Raw genomic sequence first — 16,589 nt, 5'->3', positions numbered from 1 at the left:
TTCCATACACATCATACTTGCTGTAATACTTCATTCTCTTTATATAGAGAGAGCTAACCATTGACTCATCTGATGACATTAGACATAATTTAAACAATTAGTACTTCTAGGGTCTGTACTGATTGATGGAGGGCATGGGGAATAGGGAAGGAGAAAGAAGAAAAAGAAAAGCTGGCTACTATGGTTAGTGTCACTGTACCTCACAAGCAAGAGCCACAGCTCAACTCACTTGGATGGCCCTCTCCATAGCGCTAGATCCATCCCAGCAATAACTAACCTCAGAGTAATGCAACCCAAACATCCAACGGCCCTCCTGATGTCACTGGATTCCACACTACCCATCATTACATTCTGCATTCTCTTCTGTTGCTAGGTACCCTGGGCACTCTTAATTTCTAAAGCTCCAGGTGCCGTTTCCTGCCACCCCCCCCCCTTTGGATTCAAACACATAATTTATAGTTCCAATGCTATGGTCCCCAGGCTGAAACTTGAGAGAAGCACCAGCATTGAATTGGGCCAGTGAACCTAACAGCTATACCTACAGATCTCAACACTGTACTCTTTGTGTAGCAGCTGGGTACCCACACGCCAGCAGCCACTTAGGATGGAGCAAATGATCTTGGGTAAGGAAGCAGATTTCCCCTTTAAAGCAATAAACTGATATGAGTTGGCTCTGATGAATAGGAGTCTCAAATTTGTGGGTTCAAATTCTGAAAAAGTATCTTTAAGAGAAAATAAAAATTGCTAACATGGTCACAAGAAATCAGACAATAAAAATGGTTAATTTAGCTTCAGTTTAATGTCTGATCACTCTTTATATTGAATTTTTCTAATACTGACATCAGAAACTTTGTTTTAGATTTTGATTTATAAAATTGTGGCATGTAACATGATTGATTCTTTTACCATTTAAATGATAAAATGTGTGAATATATATTTTATACAAATAAAGCATTTGCTCTTCATAAAACATACTGATTTACTCACGAATGAGATATGGAAAGCTGTGGAATTCAGTTACCTTGGTAACATCTGGAGTGAACTACTCTGTCTAAAAATATTTTCTCCTTTATTGTTTATAATTTATACCAAAATTATAAACACATGACTTTTATTAAAGATTCTCTTCATAGATGATAATGTTTATCTTCTTTAAAATGTGAATAAATAGTACACTCTTTAGTAAATATGTATGATGATTTCAGACTAAAGACAGAGATGTACCAGATTTGATTATTAACTATAATAAATATTGGATTTGTTTTATGCTAGTATAGATTTGGTTTTATTTTTTGTTTTAAAGATTATTTATTTATTTGGGAGAGAAATAGAACACAAGCAGAGGGAGGAGTAGAGGGAGAGGAAGAGGGAGAAATAGGCTCCCCGCTGAGCAGGAAGCCCAACCCAGACATGGGCTCCATTCCAGGACCCTGAGATCATAACCTGAGCCACAGGTAGACGCTTAACCAATTGAGCCACCCAGATGCCCCTAGATTTGGTTTTAAAATGTGATATACTTTTAGGCTTATTCATTCCTTTAACATAAGAATGAAATTTTCTTACATAAAATGTTTAACATTTTTTAAAGGATTCTAGTACACAAATGTTAAATCACACTTTTTGTAAATTTAATAATTGGAATAATTGAGCTGGAATGTGTCCACTATGCTCTTCTTTGGACTTTTGTGGAAAGAAAGAAATAATCTGAAATGAGCTTGCATGCTCTAGCATTGGATTCGACTTCATATAAAGGATATGCAGAATTTTCTGAATTACTTATATAAATTATTGCCCTAACTCTTTATTTCAAAAGCCTTACATATTTCATGATTAAAAGATTTTTTTTTGATTTCTCAATAGCTATGGAACATGCTAAGTCATATTATTTATGACTGGGTTTCTTTAATTCTCTTATGTATGTTTTCTTTCTGCATGAAGTCTTTTGATGAATGGGAATGTAAAAGGAATAATTTATTAGGAGCATCTTGACATTTGAATACTTTTTAACTTTTTCAAAAAATAGTTTTAAGATATTAAGTTCTTAAAATACTATTTTACTGAAACTCAAGTTCCATGCCCTTTGTTTTTGTTATCCATTGGAGCTGGAGATCTTGCCTTCCTCCTGGACCTTTGTCTGTCCTGTCTTACCTGTTCTTTTCTTAGGATGGTTCTAGTCCCCTCTTGTTCTACATTACTGCTGCTTTGACTTGGGCTTTCAACAATGCTGATCCAGAGGGCTTCTAGAGCTCTTAACAATTTCCCCTTTTGTCACCTTCATCCCATACTTCTCATCAGAATCAGAGTAATCTCTTCAAAAGACATTTTCTTTCATATCACTTCTGACAATAAAATTGTTCCTATTTTCTCCCAAGGTCCAATAAAAGCTCTTTATTATACAAAACACATTCTCTGCCTCCCTGCCTATGCTTCCTTTTGACTCTCTTGTTCACATTCAGCACCCCAACCTTATTTCTCACCTGCCCCACACTTTCCTTCCTCCAAGATGTTGCACCTGCTAATCTCTAGGTGGGGAATCCTCTCCCCCAACTTGTTCACCCTGCTAAGGCTTACTCATCTTTTGGAATTCAGTTCATATCCCACCTTCTTTAGAACTTCTGTTATGTCTTTACCCTTTGTTTTGGATCCAAACCCTTTTTCTCTGCGTTTTAGTTGCATTTTTTTTCCATCTCTTTTAATTATTTGTGAACTCACTGAAGGCAGAGTCTTTGTTGGCCAAATTATTTAGCCCCCATTTGGCCATGCGTAGGTAGTCAATAAATATTGGATAAATGAATGAACAGGTGAATTATACCACTCCTTCAGAATTTAAACATTATTTTCGTCAATTTAATTGATTAGAAGGCATTAAATATTGCATCCTATGAAGATAAAGCAAACTTGAAAGTGTTCAGAAATCAAAATATTATTCATGCACATTCATATTGTCTATTGTCTTCATCAATAGCCCTTAACTAAAGGAAACAAAGGTCCGTCATAATCTTTTAAAATTAATAGCAAATTCTTACCTTAAAGATGAAGTTAAGAGAAATAGAATTTTATTGTTTCATGTACATTTTGTTTTTCTTTTTTTTTTTTACATTTTGTTTCTTACTCTAATTGTTATTGATGTGTATTTTCTTAACAAGCTTAGAAAGCCAGAAAGTTTTGACAAATTTTGTTTCTTCCCTTTCTTCCCTGTTTTGCTTTTTTATTTTTTTATTACTACAGTTATTTTATTTTTGTTATTAGAAAATTATATATGTTGTAAATAATAATTTACAACATATGTAATTTAAAAATCTAGTGTCACTCCAGTTAAGAAGAAATTAATATTGACATTTTAGGCTACATTTTTTTCACTCTATATGGTTATGTGTTTTCTTTTTAGAAAATTGGGATCATTTTGAACATTTTTGTAGCTAGCCTTTTCCATTTAACACTTCATGTTTCCCATTAATATTAATGGAAAATATTCAATATTTCCCATATTCTAACCATTCCAACATATATTAAGTCAATTTTTATATTTGGTAATTTCTATCACTTTTGAGTATTTGCTATTGTAAAGAACACTGGTATAAGGGCCTTTCTACCTGCACAGAAATGCACACAATGATTATACTCTTTAGGCTTAGAAGCCCCAAAAGTTTAATGACTGGAGCAAAGGGTATGAGCACTTTTAATATTTTGAATACAAGTTAAACAAGTCAACACACAGTTGAACCAGCATCTACCCCATAGCAGGATAGATGATGCTTTTATCAGAGAATTTTCACCAAATCTGGATATTCTCACTAGAAAAACAAAAACTATCTGTAAAATAATGATCAAGTTTTCTTTGTTTAAATTTGCTTTCCTTTGAGATTACATTTGAGATTGAATTGTTTTCCCTATTTTTCTTTTCTTTTTTATTTTACTCCATTTCTTGTGCCTAAACATGCCTACTAGATTGTAGATAACAGTGGCTGCTTCAAAAGTTTATTTGTGAGGATAGACTACACAGGATATGTAAAATTACCACAATGCCAGGCACATATTAGGAGCTCAGTAAATGTCAGTTGAAGTAGAAGCTGAATGGCACATTAATTAAAATCAAAATATTCTTTCCAACAGATGATTCTGCTGCAGAGAGCTTTAATGGCAATGAGACTCTGGGGCACAATTCGATTGCTTCAGGGGGAACACACAGCAGGGAGATAGGAGACTCCAATGGTGACAGCAAAACTAGACTGGAACAGGACGAGCAGCCACTGAACCTGAGCGACAGTCCCCTCTCAGCACAGCTGACTTCGGAATACAGAATAGATGACCACAGCAGTAATGGAAAAAACAAATATAAGAATCTTCTAATTTCTGACCTCAAGATGGAACGAGAGGCGAGAGAAAATGGAAGCAAGGTAAGGTCACATTACAGTTCTTAACATTTCTATGTTCGTCATGAAGGTCATAAAGAAAAACATATTTATATGAGAGATGATTATTTTTGCTAAAAATATTTTAAACAAATCCCAATAATATGTTACCAAGAAGTTTATAACCATAGGTATCCTGCGTCCATATAAGCAATAATTTTCAGGAATAACAGTGAACAAAATGGAGAGTGTTTCAGACAAAGCTGTTGGTGTTTTTTTTTTTTTAATCCAAATTCAATCAGCCAACATATTACATCATTAGTTTCAGATGTAGAGTTCAAGAATTCATCAGTTGCATATAACACCCAGTGCTCATCACATCATGTGTCCTCCTTAATGCCCATCACATTGATGTGTTTTTATACAGGAAATCACTTGATTTAATGTCTTCTTCATATAATCTTCTTATGGATCTGTCTCAGGGAGTTTGTTGATCTCAGATGTAAAAATTTAGCTCTCAGAACACAATTATGGACTCTAAAAAGATAACTATATAGTTTCTACTAGACTGGATAGGTGTACACAGTAATAAAGTTTCAATTAGACTCTCAAGTTTGCTTTAGAGACCCAGGGACTTCAATCAGTAATTTATTCCCCATACCTGGGAGATGTGTCAATGTTCTAGATGAAGCCTGCAGATTAAATAACTATTGGAAAAAAAAAATAAAAAAAATAAATAACTATTGGAACAAGTAATTTATCACAAACTGAATTATACAAATGAAAACAGAAACATGTTTCAGACATATCTAATTTTCTAGATTCTTTATATTAGAATAAATTACAATCCTCCCCATTCCCAATTGATTTATTATTTTTTCTTCTTATTTTTTTAGTCCTTCTGTTTTTATCTCTTTCTTCATACTTATTTTCAGAAATACTGCCAGTTCTTTTTTTGTTTGTTTTTATTTAAATTTTAGTTAACGTGCAGCGTAATATTAGCTTCAGGTGTACAATATAGTGATTCAACACTTCCATACATCGCCCTGTGCTTATCACAGGTGCACTACTTAATCCCCATCACCTATTTAATCCCCATCCCCCCACCCATCTCCCCTCTGGTAACCATCAGTTTGTCTTGATTAATTCATTTGAAAATTGACTTCACATTTCTATCAGTTTGAAATAATACATGCTGGTGATTTTTGTTTTGTAATTTTTGAATGCATACTTTGAACACAGGAGTTTTATGGAATATACATTTTGACTCCCTTCCCTCCCCCCTCCACTTCTTCTAAACTAGAATTGAAGAACTGATCTTTTGACATAGATTTTAAAGCAAAATGGCTTACTTTGAATTAATTTCTGAATTTGCTGAGGCACTGTACTTCCTAAATTGGCTCTATTTAAATCCTCTTGCTTGCCTGAGGGCATGTTGCTTTATCCTCTTAAGCAAGTCACTGACCTCTTCATGCACTTAAGCACTACTGCCTGAGGGACTCTGCTACAACTTTTGCTGGGGTAAATGTGCAAATATGGTCTCCAGTGGTTTAAAGCCAAATCACACAAGCGCAAATGATTTTGTATTCAGTAACATGATCTGAATCAAGGTTACATTTTTACAGAACAAAATACCTTTAAGTGTTCTGACCATCTACATTGTCCATCTGGTCTTTATAAATGTCCTTTTTATGCCATGTGTTTGTTGAGTATTTTTCTAAAATTATTCAATAGTTTACTCTTCTTTATCCCCTTATTCATTATAATGATAGAACTATGCTTGTTGGAAACACACTGTTGCACGTTTTAAAGAGTGAAGTTACTTTTCTACTCTCTTAAAATGAAGTTGCAAAAAGTACAGATTGTTTGGGCAATTTTGTGAGGAGCAAGATGAGAAATGGACCTGGGGAAGAGACATCCCTGAAGAAACAAAAGTTTAATAGTTTAGTAAAGGAAGAAGAGTTCCCAGAACCCACTGAGGAGTAGCCAGAAATATAGAAGAAAGATCAGAAGGATAAAGTGTATGGAAGCTAAGCATAGTCTGCTTTTTAAGAAAGAGAGTGGTCAGCTCTGATGGACAATGCTGATCTATCAAAGAAGATAAAGATAGAAAATAGTTGAGGGACACCTGGGTGGCTCAGTGGTTGAGCATCTGCCTTCAGCTCAGGGCACATGATTTCGGGGTCCTGGGATTGAGTTCTATATCAAGCTCCCCACAGGGAGCCTGGTTTCTCCATATGCCTATGTCTCTGCCTCTCTTTCTGCGTCTCTCATGAATAAATAAATAAAATCTTAAAAAAAAGAAAATAGTTGAGTCTGTGAGAACAGTTATGGAGCACATTGGGAGCAGAATCCAGAGGGATTCTTTATTCATTCCTTCAGAGATAAAAGGATATATTAAGTACCTGTCATACTTGTACTAAAGTAGTACGTAGCAGAGACTCTGCAAAGAGAGGAGTCTTTCTTTATTCATAAGATCTTTGATAAATAATTTTGGTAAAAAGGGGTCCATATATATATAAAAAAGTTTCTTAGTAAAAGTATAGGCAAATATCCATTCCTGTATTAAAACCTTGGGAGTTCAAAGAAAATATTTCTATTGAAAAAATAAGGAGGGCTTCCTAGAGGAAGTGAGTCTTGAATTTTGAAGGAAATGTAAGATTACTCTTTTATCAGGAGTCTCTTGTTGGTCACTGTAAAGGGTCTGGGATGCACAGAGGAGATGAGTTAGAGAATCATTGTCTATTTGGAGCTGGGTGGGACTTCATAGCATGGTATTTGGGGAAGAACCCGATATCATTATGCAACATAGACTGTTTGCTACCAATTAATTTAATTCACTAAGTATTGACTGAGGGACTCCTCCATGTAAGGCACTGTTGTAGGAAGCAAAAACATGGAAATGAGCAAACTAGGGTCCCAGACCCTCAAAAGCTTAAAATCTAGCAGGAGAGAGAGGCAAACCCGGGATTATAATGTGATTCCATAAGTGATATGATGGGCAAAGGCAGGGTGAAATGAGAAAAGAAAGGTGGAGCACTTTTGGGGCTATAATGATCTTAACATCGACTTTATGTAGAGATTAATGCCAGAATGAATGTGAAGTGTAAGTAGAAGTTATTCAGACAGAGAGGATTATATATGGTAGAACGTGTTTGAAGGCATAGAGGCATGATAGAGCACGCTTGGCATGGAGATTTGCAAGGAGCTTCACATGGCCACAGCAGAGAATACATGTGGAGAAATGGAGTATAAAGAGATTCCATCAATAAAGGTGTCATGGGTCAGTTCAAGGACTTTGGATTGTTTCCCATAGGTAAGTTTAGTATGATAAGGTTGTAATCAGGTTGGAATTTTAGAAATATTATCCTGGCTACCTCAGAACAGATAAATAGGATAGGGACTAGGGAATATAAAAAAAGGCAGAAAACTGGTTAGAGAGCTATAATGGCAATCTAGAGAGAAAATAATGCAGGAATACAACAACAACAAACAGAATATATGGCTTTTGTTCTTTTGATATTTTATTTGTGGAATATATATAGCTCCATAGATTTTATATTGCGAAACTCCTGGGAATGTTTTTCACATACACTACAGTATGAATAGCCTCTTTATACGTTCCATTAGGATGTAAATTCTACTATAAGAATCATGTCTACCTTGTTTACTGAGGTATGTCCAGCATCTGGCTTAATATTGGGTACATTGTAGCTTCTTGAATAATTTTGAAGAAATAAAGTTTTATCGAATGTCGTAAGCAGAGAACATTCTAGAATAACTCTAGCCTTATTGGCTTGATTGCCTAGGTGAATGATGACTCCATTTCCCAAGATTCAGGTGAGAAACGTTTGAAGAAGTAGTTTTGTGATACATAAGGTTTACTGTGCCTATGCAGTATCTATTGGATATATTTGATAGACACTGGGGACATATGTGTCAGCTCAGAAGAAATGTCCAGACTGGAGAAAGAAACGTGAAAGATTTAGAAGTGCAGCTTAAAGCTGTTGTGGTTGCTGAAATCACCTCAGAAGAGCATAGACTGAAGAGACAAGAGAGTCAAAATATATCATCCTACAGAAGAATATCAGCCCATCAAGAACAAGTGGCATAAATAGGAGTTTGTAGAGGGGGAAAAAAAGAAAGAAAAGAAAGAAAGAAAAGAAAAGAAAAGGAAATGAAAGCAAGCCGATAGGAGATGTTCTAGAAGCTAAAGTGTGGGGCATTTCAAAATTGATACGTAGTTAAATGGAGTAATCCTTAGGTGAAATGCCCCAGGTCTCAACCTGGACGATGGTTAAAAGAGTGAAGGCTAAGAGTTGGAGTTAATACATGTGGCAGAAGAAAGAGCAGAAATAGTGGGAAAGTAGACTGAAGACAGTTATAGAGGCTGAATGGGAAAGTTGAATCATTTTAATTGTGAAGGAGACTGTGTCTGGAATTTTGTTTTAGGGATTCTTCTTGCAATGTGAATTTATATGCAGAGAGCTCTTGGGTTCCTGGCTTTGGATCAATACTTGATCTACCTGAAGCTTTTCAGGTGAACTTCCTACTAAAGGTTTAGCACTCACCTGTCTAGTTAGCATTATTACCTTTTGTAATCCTTAGAAATAAACACTTCTTTACAAATTTGTAAAGTGACACTACCAACTTCTTCTTCCAGTATTTTTCAGTCTAGCCTCTGTCATAACTTGAAGGAGTAAAAAAGCTTAATTATATAGTATCTTTGAAAAACTTAGATTTCTGTGAGTTTGATATAATCTATTTTACAATTGTACTGAGTCATATAAAACAAAAATAATTATAAAGCACTTAAAAACATGAACAGTGACTAGAAAGGCTTAAAAAGAATAGCTGAGCTGGACTGTGCCATTTACCAATTGCTTATTATTATGCAAATTCACTCAGTAGACCAGTGAATCATATTAACCAATCTAAAAAATAAATATATTGCATTGAAAGAGTTTAGGTGATATTTATTTTCCGCTAGCAGATGGCCACATTTTTAGAGGACAAATAGTAACATTAGAAATCAGAAGGAAGTAGTAATGTTGTTTAAAAGCTCAGAAAATGAGACTCATGAGCAAACAATAAGAAACAAGTTATATGGAAAAGAAGGGCTAAGAAGACAAAAATTTGGATATAAACATGTTTAAAATTATTAAGTGAGAATAAAAGCAAAATGAAATCTAACAGAGGGAAATATATAACTTAGAACAATATCATTGATTTTTTGTTTCTCTTTTAGTATCTGTGACCTAGCTGCATTATACTTAAATATGGTAAAATATTCTGAATCAGTCTCCCAAAAGAATGATGTTTCAAGCAATAACTGTGGTAGGAGGGTGATTATTGTTTGAGGGTTAATGTGTCACTGTGGTTACCGCATATTTGGTTTGGTTTTTGGCTCAGTTCCCAAGACCCTTCAATCTTCACTTTATTAAAATATTTTTCCCCAAAGTGGTCCATGAGACATTTTTTTCAGTGAATCTTTCCTTTAAATTCTTACCAAATGGGTATTGATATTCAAATTAAAGTTTATAAAATACTTATCCTAATTACCATTAAGAATTGCTATGTAATTTTATTTAGACATGATGAATGGAAGCAGCACATTTTTCTAAATATCTCTGTAATATTTAGGTGTAATGAGATTGCCTTTTAAAACATAAGAGCCATAGATTTACTTTTGGAACAATATTATCTTGTTCTTTCTTCTGTGGATATTTCAGCTCATTATTGTTTTAATTTGGTGATTTTCAATATCTAACTTGATGTTAAAGATTTGGGCATGGATCTTCGTTAGGGTAGAAACAATAGTATATATTCAATGAATGTGCACACTGTGCTAGGCACTGTCCTGAGTGCTAAAAAAATAAAAAATAAAAAATAAAGTCTCTGTCATTAAGAACTCATTTGGCCAGAAAGATAGACACATAAGAAAATAAGTGTGTTATAATGCAGAAATTAATTTGTATGTCAGTGTGCCTTCTAGGCCTACTAATGGTTAAATAGGAGATAAACACTTGGTGAAAGGGAATAGGAAACCCTCAAAGAACACAGCATTCAATTAAGGACTAGAAATGTTGAGGTTTGAAGTAGTGAGAGGTTAAGTCTGGAATGGTTTTTCAGGGGTGTCAGACTAGGGTAGGGTATGTTTTGGCTAAAGTTCAAAGCTTGAACTTTACTCTATTTGACAGGCTTGCTTAGGATGTAGGATAGGAAAATAGCATGGTCAGATTGTGTTTTAGGGTCATTGTGGCATCTTTGTCTTTGTTACAAGATAGCTTTAAGTGGCATAAAAAGGCAGGAAGCTACTAACAGCATGAGGTCTTGCCTTCATGAAGTAGTGGTAGGGATGGAAAGAGCAAAGAATTAAGAAATATTTAGAATATTAAATGGACAGAAAGGGGAGTTTGATTAGTTAAGGGATGGAGAGTGTGAAAGAAACTTAGAGCCAGAAGATAAAGGGTATATCATTTCTGATATTAGGATGTTATGTCAACTATAACAGTGACAAACACTTGTGTATGCTTTCATGTTCATAACTCAAACCAACTCCATCTGGTAGGAGAGCAAGTCTTTTTTAAACATAAGTGCATAAAATCTAATGGATGATAAGCTGTTTAACTAATATTAATTATACACATTAATTATACACTTCGTTAAGTGTTAGGGCCTGGTACTGAACACAACAGGTCTTCTGACTCTGCAGCCCATGTAGTTTTCACTGAATCCACACACTGGTTGATGTTGTGTAGGACTAGTTATTTCTATGTACCATATGGTGACTATGATGAGCAAACTATCCAGACAGGCAGATATTTAAAACAATTAGTGGGGCTGCCCGGGTGGCTCAGTGGTTTAGCGCCGCCTTTGGCTCAGGACGTGATCCTGGAAACCCGGAATCAAGTCCCAGGTCGGGCTCCTTGCATGGAGCCTGCTTCTCCCTCTGCCTGTGTCTCTGCCTTTCTCTCTCTGTGTCTTTCATGAATAAAATCTCCAAAAAAGAAAAAGAAAAGAAAAAAAGAAGAAATCAAAAATAAATAAATAAATAAATAGATAAATAAATAAATAAATAAATAAATAAATAAATAAAACAATTAGTGACTAGTTCCTTGATAAATGGCACATATTTGCAGTGGTGTTTATTATGCAGATATTTGTTCTGCTCTCTTCTATGAGATATTTTACATAAAAATAATATACTAGTGCCTCTGTTGGAAAACTAAGCATGTATCCATTTACTGCTTATGTGCATAAATGTAAATAAATGAGTGGTTGAGTTAGAGTGGGTCCTTAAAAAGCCCTAAGGTAAATTTTAGACTTACATTTTGTTAACTACCAATTTAAAATGACATCTTCATGTATTTTACATACATACACATATATTTACATATGTATTATATATAGATATATGGAGAGAATGTGTATATGTTTTATATTTCATACTTATGAGTTATGTGAACTTCAGTTATGCTCATTATTGGACATATTTTTTCCCTTCTGTCTTTAGATCTTTTTTTAATCAAAAGATATATAAGAAGGATATAGTATCAAATGATTTTTTGTAGTGTCTATCATATTTGCAACCTAAATTTAAATGTGTATAATGCTTTAGCAAAAAAGTATGTGCCTTATTCAGGGACTGTTAAATTAACTACTCTGTAGAATAATATAGTTTTAAAAACTGCTTCGTTTTACAGATGAAGAAATTAAGACCTATTCATGTGACTCTTAACACCCAGATCAGTGTCCTTCTGAATCATGATGCTGTCATGGTTACCACCTGCATATGCTTATATTCTTGATATGTTACTATAAGAAGGAAAGGGTAAAGTCAACATTTGTGAGTGCCTACTATGCATGATACAGTCTATATTTGCTCACTTCACATTTACTATATCAGGAGAATGGAGAAGACAAAGGGCTTCTAAAATTTATACCCTGAAATGTGCAAAGTGAAGTTAGATTTTAGTTATCTATATACAGCAAAATATACATTTTGAACTCTCTTTTAAACATATGAGTTCAATTGGTTCACTGCAAAATCTCAAATGATCCTCCAGCCTTCAGTGCTATGTATTGATAAGTATTCTGGTTAGAGTAATACGTTATAATTTTGGCCAAAATACAAAATAAAAAAAACGGAACAATTATTATCTTTGTCTTTATTGAATGGTTAATCAATAGCTCAAAAGAAATAGTGTTGTATTTTATATACTTTTGTATTTTCTTTCTTTTTTTTTTTGGTTTTGGAGTGGTTTTTAAATTTTATTTTGCCTACATATGTGTATTTGCCTGTCTTATGTTTGTATTCTGTCATTTGGAATAAGATAAAATGTTTAAAAATATCATTTGGTCTGTGGATATCTTAAGAATGATAGAGGAAATCTAAGAGAGAAAACTATAATTAATATACCCAGAAGTAACTCATACATGTCTCAAAATAGTTGGTATTATTGAAAACACCTTGATATTTACCCAAAATTGGGGAAAGAATAAAAGAAGAAATACCAGAGACCAAGAGTAATACATTCTAATTTGTCTCAATATAATAAATTTATATTGTTTTCATTAATGTTAAATATTTGATGTCTTGAAGTACATTCCTGAAAGCAATTATCTGTAACTTTGTTATTAGTATGATTTATAAAAAGTTTTTTTGAAATAAAGATCTTGGGGTTATTTGGAATCAAGAGAATAATATGAATGAGAGTTTAAAGAAAAGGATTAAGTAGTAAAAAGTCATAAACTTTTCATCCCAAGGAATACTAATAATGAAAGATGACATTATTGAGTTCTTACCATCTGTCAGGCACTATTCTAAAAACTAACTCATGTAATCCTCATATAACCCAATGGAATTAGGCTTTGTTATTATTCCCAGTGTTACAGATGGGATAACTAAGACCCAATGACATCACAAATATGGTTACACTAAGAGTTTCTAGAATTTGGATTTAAGCCCCCAATCATTTTGCCCACATTTCAACGATAAAATTTGAGTAGAGATCATGGGATAGGGACTGAAAGTGAGTAGCAAATCTAACTTGGTGCTGAGACTTCCCCAGCTGCTGTTTTATGGCTCATAGTTTCCCTTATCAGAAAGCCACACTGATCAACTCTGTGACTTGGAGCAAGTCTTTACCTTTTAAGCCAGGATATTTCATTAGTAGGGATAGTAATACTTGACCTTTAGGCAATTGTGACAATTAAATAGGGCTATATGCATTGTTTATATAAGCATATAATAAATGGAATTTCTGTGATGGTTATTACTAGCTCCAGAGTTTGGGGCTTAGCTAAATCTCATAAATATTTATTTGGAAAGTTGAATATCCATTTTTTTATAGCCTACAAGTACTTACTGAGATTGGCAATTTGGAGCAGCATTTTACTTTATATTATCTAGTAAATACTGCTATATTTTATTTCTCCCTTTAACCCCTCTTCCTTCTTTATTTTCTTTTAGTTACACCTATTTTCCAGGCATCTGGAATATGTAATACATTCCCAGAGGTATTTTATAGGCATTTATTCTAAGACCTATTTCTGTGTATATATAATAGATACTCATGGAAATAGATCCTAGGATACCTTGCAATTTCTGCTTGTTAAAATCTTCCTGACCCTGTTGGAATCTGTCCAATTCAAATGTCACTGCCTTTATAGTATCTATCTTGATTAACTCAGCCAGGAAGAAATGTCTTTTCTTTTCTGAACTTCTAAGGAGAAAGATCCATGAGGAATAAGGACAAGGAGGCAGGATGGTAAGTTGTATGGGTGGTGGATTGTTTGGCCACACCTAAAGTGATTTACATGCGTAAAACTTGCTCCTTACAAAATGTTTGTTGAGCAAAAATGATGCAGTGATGTGGAAATACATCCTATTAATCTTATCCCACCCACTTTCCTATACCAATACTTGCTCACATTGCCACCTAGCTTCTCCAACTTTCCCACTATGTAGTTGACTCTGACCTTAATCTGAAATGTGAGTATGTCCTGTTCCAGGCAATATGTATATGATCTTATTTCTCTGGGCCATGGATTCTCATTATATTTCATCATAAATAGTGACTCAATTGAATAAGACACCAAAAACAAGCAACAAAATAAAAAAACAAATGAGGTTACATTAAATTTAAAAGCTTCTGTACAGCAAAGGAAACAATCAAAATGAAAAAGCAACCTAAGAATGGTACAAAATTTTGCAAACCATATATCAGATAAAGGGTTAATATGCAAAATACATGAAGCGTGCATAAAAGCTCAGTTTAAAAAACATTTAAAAAGGAGCAGAGGAACTAAATAGACATTTTTTTCCAAAGAAGTCATCCAAATGGCCAAAAGGACATGAAAAGATGCTCAAAAGCACTTATCATCAGGAAAATGGAAATCAAAACCACGTTGAGATATCTTACACCTGTAAGAATGCCAATCATCAAGAAAACAAAAGAAGATAAGTATTGGAGAGGATGTGGAGGAAGGGAAACCCTTGTACAATCTTAAAGGAATGTAAATTGGTTCAGCCACTATGAAAAACAATATGGGGTGGGTTTCAAAAAATTAAAAAAATAGATCTACTGTATGATCCAGGAATTCCACTTCTATGTATTTATCTAAAAGAAGTGAAAACAGGATATCAAAAAGATATATACATATCTCATATCTTCTATATATTAATTATGTTTTATTTATTTTACATATATATGAATATTATACAGCCATGAGAAAGAAGGACATCGTGCTATTTGCGACAACATGGATGGACTTTGAGGACATTATGCTAAGTGAGATAAGTCAGACAGAGAAAGACAAATACTGTGATATCACTTTATGTGGAATCTATTAAAAAAAAAAAAAAGCCAAACTTGTAAAAATAGTAAGATGGTGTTTCCTAGGGTGTGGCGGGGGGTAGGAAAACAGGACAGATGTTTTAGGAGACAAATTTACGGGCAGCCCGGGTGGCGCAGCGGTTTAGCGCCACCTGCAGCCCAGGGTGTGATCCTGGAGACCCTGGATCGAGTCCCAAGTCAGGCTCTCTCTGCATGGTGCCTGCTTCTCCCTCTGCCTGTGTCTCTGCTTCTCTCTCTCTCTGCGTCTCTATGAATAAATAAATAAAATCTAAAAAAAAAAAGACAAATTTACGACAAATAGTAAATTAGTCTTAGAGATCTAATGCACAGTAAGTGAATATGGACAACAGCATCGTATTATAATAATCGAACTTTGAGAGACTTGATCTTAATTATTGCCATATCCAAAAAGAAATGACAATTATGTGGTATGATAGAAGTGCTAATTATTGCTATAATGCCAATTATATAACTATATATGAGTGTATAAAATTAACATGTTATACACAAATTTGCACAATTTACACAATATCAAATATATTTCAACTAACATAAAATAATGACTCAAATAAATTGAATTTCTAATACCGTGATTATTGAGGATAGCATCATTGAATGCTGGTAAAGGAGATATTTGGAAGTTTATGAGGTCTTGTGTTGTTTTTCTCATACGTTCACACTAAATATACAGAGAACTGATTGGTTTTTAAGTGAGTTTCACTTTGATGTTTCAGACAAAACTCTTTAAAACTTAATTTTTTAGAGTAGTTTTAGGTCCACAGAAAAATAAAGAGAAACATACAGACTCCCCATATTCCCCTTGCTCCCACACATGCATAGCCTCTCCCATTAACATCCTTACTGGAGTAGTACATTTGTTAAAATTGATGAACATATTGATATATCATAATCACCTAAAGTCCACTGTTTACCTTAGGGTTCAATCTTGGTGTTGTACATTCTGTGGGTTTGGACAAATGTACAAGGACATATACCCATCATTATACTATCACACAGACAGTTTTCATTACTTTTAAATATTCTCTATGCTCTCCCTATTTATCCTTTTCCCTGCTTGTGACAAATTTTAAAGACCACAATTAACCAGTGATACTTATTTCTATGTTTTTATTAAGCAGGATATTATTCCTGATGTTAGCCTTCTCATCAGAGATGCCTCTAGAGTATTGAAATAACAAAAGAGGTATTAGTTTGGGGAAACTTAACTAATAGTATTTGGTAAATCATCAAATACTCCTCAGTTCCTGTATAGGCAGGGTGCCATACCAGAGATTGTGGGTGCTACAAAATTGTTTCTGAAAGAGCTACTATGTAAATGAAAACAAAAGGTAAAAATATATGAATGTTTATTATT

The 16,589-nt window shown here is 34.0% G+C and overlaps 1 protein-coding gene across 12 annotated transcripts in view; it reads left to right on the top strand.

The window, feature by feature from the left end:
* The window catches only part of NOL4 (nucleolar protein 4), a 391,120-nt gene that overhangs the window by 200,917 nt on the left and 173,614 nt on the right, over positions 1-16,589 (top strand). For all 12 annotated transcript variants that reach the window (XM_025996936.2, XM_072732138.1, XM_025996935.2 and 9 more), the window contains one exon: positions 4,114-4,397. In XM_025996936.2, coding sequence (XP_025852721.1) covers positions 4,114-4,397 — 284 coding nt within the window. The remainder of the gene's footprint in view (positions 1-4,113; positions 4,398-16,589) is intronic.

This window comes from Vulpes vulpes, chromosome 13 (assembly GCF_048418805.1).
Source record: "Vulpes vulpes isolate BD-2025 chromosome 13, VulVul3, whole genome shotgun sequence".
NCBI classification, from domain to species: Eukaryota; Metazoa; Chordata; class Mammalia; order Carnivora; family Canidae; genus Vulpes; species Vulpes vulpes.
This window is presented reverse-complemented; position numbering and strand designations above follow the sequence as displayed.